General features: G+C 45.6%; 1 protein-coding gene across 1 annotated transcript; it reads left to right on the top strand.

Moving 5' to 3' along the window:
* Positions 1-6,465: 6,465 nt before the first annotated feature.
* On the top strand, positions 6,466-10,258 carry fhl5 (four and a half LIM domains 5). Its single transcript, XM_062522818.1, has 6 exons — positions 6,466-6,550; positions 6,798-6,961; positions 7,337-7,511; positions 8,205-8,374; positions 8,861-9,047; positions 10,107-10,258. Exons 2-6 carry the CDS (start codon positions 6,803-6,805, stop codon positions 10,256-10,258), a joined length of 843 nt encoding a protein of 280 aa, XP_062378802.1. The 5' UTR covers positions 6,466-6,550; positions 6,798-6,802.
* Positions 10,259-10,342: the final 84 nt, after the last annotated feature.

Genomic DNA, 10,342 nt, shown 5'->3' with positions numbered 1-10,342 from the left:
ACACTGGTTAATCCACCAGTAAGATAGCGGAGCATAGTGGACCCTTCATTGGTAGAAGCTTTGATATGAGACCCTTTCAACTCTTTATCTGTAAATAGATGTCCACTAAGTTGTGGCTGATAATGTACATGACGTGATGCGACTTTGATTGTGGGACATTGGTGGTGGACAGTTTGATTCCTATAATGCAACTCTCTTTGTATAAGCTCACACAATCCAATGTGAAAGACCGTTTTTTTTTTTTTGTTTGTTTTTGTTCATGAAGTCCAACCAGCTCTGAGCAGGAAGTAATACAGATAAAAAGCACACACACAAGAAGCAAAAATGTCCACAGCGGAATGGTTGTGTCCATCAATGCTTGTTGATTTTGTCAGATTATGTTTACATTGTATACATACTTTATCCATATCAAATACTTGGGACACTTTGGTGTAAGTGGTCATGTCTAGGCCAAATATGTGCTGTATGCCTGTGACATCAGTTGTTCACTTACTCATGTTGCATTACTGAAGGTAAAGTAGTCAGGTGGTCTTATTTTCTTGTTGTACTTTTAAGAAGTATTCACCCCTTGGAAGGTTTCAACTTTTGTCATGGTCGAAAATATTTTAGTTTTTTTTCATTATTTATTTTTTATTTATTCTTTTTTTTTCTTGGGCCCTAATTTGAATGATAGGCAAAGTCCTACTGTAAGTGTAAGTACAGCTAATTTAAAAACTAGACCAATTCTGTTTGCTAGTTTAACCCCATGGGCAAAACCTTAAAGGCAAGCACGGATGACTCAGCTCAATACTCCCACATGTCACATGATACTGTAGGTATAACTCATACATGAGAACTCTGCTTTTTGAGACTTTGGACTTTGGCTCACCATTTAAATTAGGTTAAAAGTGAATCTTTGCAAAGTTATCTAAAATAATCCTAAATATCAAACACAGTCATAAATGAACCCTGGTTCAATGTGAGAAGGATGAAGGATAAAAACTTTTTAGGCCGATGGCTACTTTTTATAGGCACTGCAGATCTCAGTCCTGCGTGTGTAGCTTTTAATAGTTTTGGGGGACAGATGGGGCCGACTAGGATGTGTAATACCTTTTGCAGTAAAATATTGATGCCCCGTGCAAGATAATCCCACTCTTTGGATAAATATGTATCCATGCCGACCTTTTGGAATTGTTTTTGTATTGTTTACGGTCAGGGGGACCATCTGTTTTGAAAGGGGATAACACAGTTTTGCCACAGTTTGTCAGAACTTACTTGTTATGTAACCATAATCTGTATATAACCTTCAACGTCTGGCACACACTTGAGATTTTGTGTTATTTACACAGTCAAACGAAAATGAAAAAAAAAAAAGCTCACGTACAGAAATATTGTATCCGTGAGTCAAGAAAAACAAAAACATAAGCTCTGTGTTTGTTTTAAGTGTATATCTACAGTACTTGACGGTTATGAAAACCTCTTGTAAATATCTGTGTTGTTCAAGTTTCTATCTGACATGTTGACTGGGGTTCCTGGATGGCAGCTTACACTGGGCCACAACTGTGCCAGAACAGGGCCAAATCAGTCCCACGACCGGTGGACAGTCGGGGAGGGGTGGGAGGTGGATACTGTGAAAATGAGCTCATCGTAACCTAGAAGAATAAGACTGGTGCTATGAAGCAGAACCCCACAGAGGATTATGGCGAAAATAACAGTGTGTGTGTGTGGGGGGGGGACAGTGCTTTCAGTGTTACAGAGGAGACGTTTATTGTCATTTGAGGCAGTTTGGCGAAGGAGGAGAAGAATACAGATGCTTTTTGGATTAGCGCTAATCCCTTTCGATGCTATCAAATTGCTTGCATCCTTCTGACTTTCTGCAGATATAGCAGTCTCATTCATCCTTACATTGTGACTGGGACCCGCTCTGCTTAGAGGTGTATCCGGCTTTCTTTGCTTCACAATTTGTGTCATCACGCAGCATTCTCAGAAAGAAAGTGTGTGTGTGTGAGTGAGAGTGAGAGTGATGGGGGGGGGGGGGGGGGTGGGGAGAGAGCTAGAGAGCAAGATTAATGGAGTGAGAGAGAGCAAAAGATAGAGAGTGTGTGAGAAAGAGTGGCTGTTATAGGATATTGTATAGGACAAGCTTTATGTGTGAAACAGGTTCCTTGTTAGCCGCGGCTAATCTAGACCAGTTCTCGCCGATCTCCTTTCATCTCTGCTGTGCACGATTCATTTTCTTTTCTTTTCTTTTTGTTTCTTTACGTTCTTCTCTTGGGTCCCTTTAAGCCGGTCCTTGGATGAGTAGCGTGTTAGTAATCTGGACGTGCCTCTGATTCAGTCTGTCGTTGTGGTCTCGTACATGTAGGCTGAGTACCCAGACGCTGTCGTTGTGGTCTCATACATGTAGACTGAGTACCCAGACACTGTCGTCGTGGTCTCATACATGTACAGTAGGCTGAGTACCCAGACACTGTCGTTGTGGTCTCATACATGTAGACTGAGTACGCAGACACTGTTGTCGTGGTCTCATACAGGTAGGCCGAGTACGCAGACGATGGCTGGGAATGACATGTGTCCCTCTATGCATCATGACGTCAGGAGCAGCCCCTGTGGAGTGGACAGAGCCCCTCTGGCGCTGGGACCTGCTGTACTGTACACGGGGCTGTTTAGCAAACTGGTCATAGCAAAAATGTCTGCCAAAACGTAACTTTGCCAAATGTTTTGCTGTAGATGTCTGTAGGTGTCAAAGAAATAAAGATGAATTGAAAAAGTGATTTCCCGTCTATTCGTGTGGTTGTGTCTGTATCTTTCTGTATCTCTCTCTCGGGAGAGAAGTTCGGATTAGTTTTGCTGAGAGCAGAGACGGAACAGAGTTACACACGTTGGCATTTTATGTCCTACAGACGTGTGTTGAGAAATGGTAACACTTTCAGGCGGTGGTAACAAATCTCAACTGCCATCATAATGATATTTAGCATCTCTACTGTAAAACAATACTTTTGTTGCATCTGAAGAAAGACTTTAATGGACACTTTAGTTGAATAGGCATGCCATGATGGCACTACACTCTACACTGAATCTCCATTTTCCTGTTTAATATGTAAACTTTTCCACTAGACACATACCATACCATGCCATGCAGCACTAACCATTTGTCCTCTCAGCAAACCCCTGAAGCACAAGAGACAGATAAAAATAGGCCCGTGAGCATGTTATAATGTGATTGAGGAGGCCGAAGGGACGTTGCTCCAGTGTCCACGACCCCGCCGGTCCAGCTGCTGCTGGTTACCTCATGGGCTCCCTGATACTCTGGCCTTTGGTAGTGATCCCCCCTGAACCGGGCCAGTTTACTCAGCCTAATCCACAACCTTAACCAAGTGCCAGCTCCAGCAGCTGCACAATGCCCGGACACATGGCCTCTCAAACACTCCACTCAACAATACTTGTCATTTTCACCTAGATCTATATACACCTCAATGCATGTGTAGATATTTATTTGCAAACACTGTGTGTGTGTGTATGTGTGTGTGTGTGTGTGTGTGTGTACAAGTTCCAATCATATCCAATTCTCACAGTTCCTCACATACACTCCCATGGCATAGAGTATTCTATGGCAACATGACATTTTTTTTTTTAAAATGACACACAAAAAACAGATTCATTTTAAATATCTATGAACAAATAAATGATACGTACTGTACAGTGAGCACCGGAGGTTCTGCAAGTGGAACACTTATATCAGGTGTCTCAAAGAGACTTTGGATCACCAGTTGACGTTTCATTCACTCACAGTTTAACGTAGTTGGCTTTTAGGTGTACATTCACACCCAGATTTCACTCAGGGGACAGGGGAAACACACTTCAAATCAGCAGTTCAAGAATGTGTAGGCCTATTTGTGTATGTGTGTGTGTGTGTGAGTGTGTGAGAGGATAAAAGTACTGGATCATGATGCAGTCCTCTGCAATCCCCCCCTCCCACACACACACACACACACCCCCACAAGATTCTCCCTCCCACCCCTCCAGGGACTATCCAGTTGCAGCAGAGCACTCTGGTGATTGCCCAGGCCCCGAGATGCCGCGGGGAGTTTATCACCTGGCCCTTGAGACGCTCGACAGAGGGGCCTCTCGTTACCGCCGCGTCCACCCGAGCTCATCCCAGACCTCGCCAATTATCTTGTCATCACCATGCCAAACAGCCCCCCCCCCCACCACCACCTCCACCACCACCCCACCACTGATGCTTTGTGTCTCCAACGGTTACAGCATCCTTCCGTACCACACTGTTGTCATCGGCTGCACAACTTGGTTGTTGAGCTGTTTTGGAGGTGCATTGATAAAAATCACCATTGTCATCTTTATGGAAAGGTTCAGTGCTTCTGAGATGAGTTGATTTCCCTAGCTCATATAGAGGCAGGCGATAAAAAGGAAATGTGTCAGACATGATCTGTTATTCAAAAGAGATCAGATTACAAACAAATAAACAGTAAACACAGACAGCACACTTGCATAGAAACACACACACACACACACACACATACTGTACACAAAGCCCATACATGTACACTCATGCGCATGCACATAGCACACACGCACACACACACACACACACACACACACACACACACACATATTCACACGCACTGGAACACAGACAGAAACAGCATCCCAAAAGCAACAAACAAGGATACCCACTGTATATCGGATTTAGTTTCCAACATACTCTCCGGTGCCTAGCAACGTGGAGAGTGTTAATGTCTGTCTCCAGCAGGGCCCGGCAGTATGACGGCTGCATACTAAGAGTTACACATGAAACAGACTCCTTTGTCTGTGCATACACACACACACACACACACACACATACACACTGATGCCCGTGTTGACACCTGTTCTGAGTTGTAATCTACAAACAAATATCGCTGTTCAGAAGGTGTCTTTGGCACGAACCACCATGTACAACACCGATAAATATGGCACAGATTAATGTCTACTAAAGCTGTTGTGTTTTAGACAGCAAATCATCAAAAGCTGGCATTAACAAGCTGGCACAAATCATGAAGCATTTATTCAGAGACATTTTGAAAAAAGAACTATCAGTCTGTTGTGAATAAATGTACCTAGAGAAATATAACAAGATAAATACTAGACATAACCTGAATCTCACCACAATACATCAACAATAACAACAAAATGCCTTCAAAACGTAAATCAGGATATCGCAGCTAAAATAAGAAGTAATTAACATTGGAAGCAAACTAACTAAATCACTCATATGATTCTCGTGGTATTGCAGAGGCGTTGAGACGGTCCATTTATCCTGAGCGATGCACTACCATGAAGGCATGCGGTCTCCGAGTCTTTGAGAAGCCACTGGGGGACGTGATGCCCGAGTCTTGGCGTGCCCATCACAACGCTCTGCCAACTCAGATACATTCCTGCACAACAATGGCTGCTGGAGGACCGTACAAACAACCACACAGTTTGTAGCGAGTGTGTGTGTGTGTGTGTGCGTGCGTGCGTGTGTGTGTGTGTGTGTGTGTGTGTGTGTGTGTGTGTGAGTGTGTGTGTGTGTGTGTGTGTGTGTGTGTGTGTGTGTTGGGGGGCGGGGGGACGTACAGTGGTACTGATGGTGCAAGCTTGTCTTTCTCTACACTTATGCCCGACAGCTGACCTTGTCCACTAGATCTGATGGATTATTTGGACCGAAGGCCTTCCTGTGCTATTTTCGCCCAAAGATGCCCCTCTTGATCCCAATGCAAAACGATACGGCTGCCCGCGATTGCTAATGGTCAACTATGAAACACACTTTGTCTTATCAATCATAGCTTGTGTGTTAAATGCAAGCCTGGCTGTCTGTTTACAGCTAAAACGCCTGATAAATAATTGTTTGTTCAGGCCACGATCAGTTGAACACACAGAGGGGCCCCTCTCGAGGAAAACTGGCTCTGTTGGCTATACCCTAGAGCTACAGAGAGCCTCTCCACTGATCTGGAGCCAAGACAGTGTCACTATTTATTAAGATGCTGAGCACTCACTGGGCCTGTGGTCGTGTCTCCGCAGCTAAGGCACGGTTAGACTTTGCCATCAGCGACATATGTGTGCGTGGGTGTGTGTGTGTGTGTCTGTGTGTGTGTGCATGTGTGTGTGTGTGTGTGTGTTTGTCTGCAAGGACAAGTTCTGCCTCAATCAAAATAACAGAGCCATGTTTGGCGGTAAAACAGCCCATGCGCCCTCCTGTCAAGCCCGATACTTCTCGTTGTTTTATCGTGCCGGTATCATATTAAAAAAAAAGAAAAAAAACTGAACCGTACCGAACGTGGCCACACGGTGCAGGCGCGCGTGCGCTGGGCCCAACTCCCATAAAAGGTGCAGAAATGTGCCGGCGGCAGGGTCTCTCTCCCCGGGGACCCCTCGCTAATAAGAGGGCTAGTATTTATAGGCGGCCTGTTCAATGCGTACCCCCTAATCCTCGCCTATCTCCACACATCGCCTCCTCTTTTATTACCCTCTCAAGCCACAAGCCTCTCTGGGTGTGTGTGTGTGTGTGCACGCGCCAGCATCACTCCGTGCTGTGAGTATCATATACTTGTCACTGTAAATGTTTACAAGTAGATATGTGCAGTTCTTTTATCTCTCTCTCTCTTTATTCAACCTTCAGCAAGCGGTATAGGCAATGTGCCTTTGCAGCTGTGTTTTCGTTTTAAATCACGACTTGGTTACAACCGTATTTATTTGCTGTAAATATCTGCACTGCCGCTGTCGCTGCTGCCGATGTTTGGATTGTCTTTCTAAAGTCAATTTGCTCTTTGACCCTGAAGTAACGATGTCTGCTGAACGTTTTGACTGCCACTACTGCAAGGAGTCCTTGCTGGGGAAGAAGTACATCCTTAAGGACGACACCCAGTATTGCACCAAGTGCTATGAGAATCTGTTTGCTAACAGTTGTGAGGTGTGCTCTCAGCCTATCGGATGCAACAACAAGGTAAGGCAGTGGTGGCTGCTTGCAGTTTTTACAGCCTTTTGGCCATCACACATGCACACACACACACACACACACACACACACATACACACACACACACACACACACACACACACACACACACACACACACACACACACACGCTAATAAACACTCCATTCATAAAAGCCAGAAGATTTCCACACACACCCAGTGAAGTCAATGTGTTCCACATGTATTTAACACTACACATTCTTAACATGACTTAAACACTCAGAGAAACAAGATGCTTTGACTGGGTCAAATGACTGAGTCAAATGAGAGTGCCGTGTCATATTGAGTACGCTTCTCTTATCCATGAAGTGTACTAGAACTAAAGGTGTTGTCCCTCTGTCAGGATCTGTCCTATAAGGAGCGGCATTGGCACGACCAGTGCTTCAACTGTGCCCAGTGCAAGCGCTCTCTGGTGGAGAAGGCCTTCGCCGCCAAAGACGACCTTCTGCTCTGCACAGAGTGCTACTCACATGAGTACTCCTCCAAGTGCAACACTTGCAAGAAGACCATCATGCCAGGTACTGTTACTGCTGTGTGTGTGTGTGTGTGTGTGTGTGTGTGTGTGTGTGTGCGCACATGCCATGTATTGTTACTGCATGTGTGTGTGTGTGTGTGTGTGTGTGAGTATACCTTCCAGGTCCTGTTACTGTGTGTGTGTGTGTGTGTGTGTGTGTGTGTGCGTGCGTGCGTGCGTGCGTGCGTGCGTGCGTGCGTGCGTGCGTGCGTGCGTGCGTGCGTGCGTGCGTGCGTGTGTGTGTGTACATGCCAGGTACTGTTACAGCTGGGCTAAGCCAGGTGCACAACTGAAGCATTCAGTTTGCAGAGCACAACAATTGTTTCAGAAGACTTCGCGTGACACTATGACTGTGTCTGAAATCTGAATTCATGCAGTGGATTACAACACTGGCTTAAAGCAATGCATGCTGGACTTCCTACAATCCATGCTGGCATTGTGTGAAGCCCAGGATGCATTGCTTTCAGCCAGCACTGAAGACAAACACACCCTATGATAGGCCACATGAGACAATAGGGCAGGCCCAGCCTCTCAGCCGCATTTGATTTGCATTTCTAATTAGCCGTGTAAACAGACCAAGGCTACACTGTCAGCTGTCTAAATGAAACATAAAAGCTTTGAAATGATTGCAAAGTGCTATATCTGGACATCGCTACAAAGCGTCGCCGCTGTGAGTCTCTTCTGTGTCTGCTCCCAGGTTCAAGGAAGATGGAGTACAAGGGAAACAGTTGGCACGAGACCTGCTTCCTGTGCCAGCGATGCCAACAGCCAATAGGAACCAAGTCCTTCATCCCCAAAGACAATAGCTACTTCTGTACCCAGTGCTATGAGAAGCAGTTTGCCTACCAGTGCTGTGCTTGTAAAAAAGTAAGTTAATGACTATATCTAGTTATCTACAGTAGTCTATCAAGGTAATGGGGGTCTGGATGGTATTAAGTTTATCACAGCAGATAACTATGATGATTTACTTGCTATAAACATGTTTCCAGCTGAGATTCACTGGAGCAGATCAATCATCCAATCAAGCAATAAATAAACCAACCAACCAACCACTCAATCAATCAATCAAACCAATCTATGAATCAAATAGCTGACAAATCTTTAATTAATTACCGCATGCAGAATTCAGCAAAAGTAAAAATGTTGAATGTCAAATCTGATCCGCGCATCCACACACACACACACACACACACACACACACACACACACTCCACCCCCCCCCCACCCCCAGTTTCCCTAAAAAAGACACAACGATTTCATGAACTCAACTCAATGTAACAGAACACATCACACGCAATTAACAGGATATCACAGTATGTCCACATTAACGCTGCCCGCTTCCGTCCGCCGCAGGCCATCACCACTGGCGGAGTGACGTATCAGGACAAGCCGTGGCACCGCGACTGCTTCCTGTGCATCGGCTGCAAGAGGCAGCTGGCGGGCCAGCGGTTCACCTCCCGGGAGAACTACCCCTACTGCCTGGACTGCTTCAGCAACCTCTACGCCAAGAAGTGTGTGGGCTGCACCAAACCCATCACCAGTAAGTTTGAGTGCGCATCATTATAAGTTGTGCAAGTTCTGCACCAACATCATTATGAAATGTTCATGTTTGCACCAAACCCATCACCAGTAAGTTTGAGTGCGCATCATTATAAGTTGTGCAAGTTCTGCACCAACATCATTATGAAATGTTCATGTTTGCACCAAACCCATCACCAGTAAGTTTGACTGTGCACCAGTATAAGTTGGGCAAGTTCTGCACCAACATCATTATAAGATGGGCATACTTCTGCACCAAACCAGTGGAGGCAGTGGTAGTGTTGTGGTTAAGGAGCTGGGCTAGAGTGCAGTAGCCTGAAATTTGTCGGTTCAATACTAGGCTTCCACCGTTGTGCCCTTGAGCAAGGCACATAACCCCAAGTTGCTCCGAGGACAATGTAGTCCCTTGTAATATAGTTGACATATGTAAGTCACTTTGGGCAAAAAAAGTGCCTGCTAAATGTGCGAAAACCCATCATCATCAGTAAGTTTGAGTGTGCATCTTTAAAAGATGTGCATGCTTCACCAAATCTATTAGCATTAACCAGTGAGTGTGCATCATCATCATCACAACAATGCAATCCTGTAGCAGCTCAGATGCCTCACATACCTCACATACCTCACATGCCTCTGGCAACATCAGACTATTGCAGGGGAAAGCCCCATAGTCAGTGTCACCAGAGACGTCCTACAGTAATTAGGAGACACAGCACTCAAAGAATCCTCCACAGGAATGGATGTAGTTATTATGTAACACCAATATTAACAGTTGTCTTGACACATACTGTATCCTGCTCTTACTTGAAATGGGAAAAGACTTTACAATGACACTTTATGTGTATGTGTTTTTGTCTGTTTGTGTGTGTGTGTGTGTGTGTGTGTGTCCTTCCATGTCTGTATGTGTGTGTGTGTGTGTGTGTGTGTGTGTGTCCTTCCATGTCTGTATGTGTGTGTGTGTGTGTGTGTGTGTGTGTGTGTGTGCGTGCGTGCGTGCGTGCGTGCGTGCGTGCGTGCGTGCGTGCGTGCGTGCGTGCGTGCGTGTGTGTGCGCGCGTGTGTAGACCTGGCCGGAGCGAAGTACATCTCGTTTGAGGAGCGCCAGTGGCACAGCGAGTGCTTCACCTGCATGCAGTGCTCCGTCACGCTGGTGGGGCGGGGCTTCCTCACCCTGAGGGACGACATCCTGTGCACCGACTGCGGACGCGAGAAGTGAGATGGACACATGGATACACACACACACACAGACACACACACACACACACACACACAGTAACGTGCACACACAAAGAAGCATACA

The sequence above is a fragment of the Sardina pilchardus genome, chromosome 20 (assembly GCF_963854185.1).
Source record: "Sardina pilchardus chromosome 20, fSarPil1.1, whole genome shotgun sequence".
NCBI classification, from domain to species: Eukaryota; Metazoa; Chordata; class Actinopteri; order Clupeiformes; family Clupeidae; genus Sardina; species Sardina pilchardus.
Note: the sequence above shows the minus strand (reverse complement) of the source record. Positions and strands in the feature narration are given on the sequence as shown.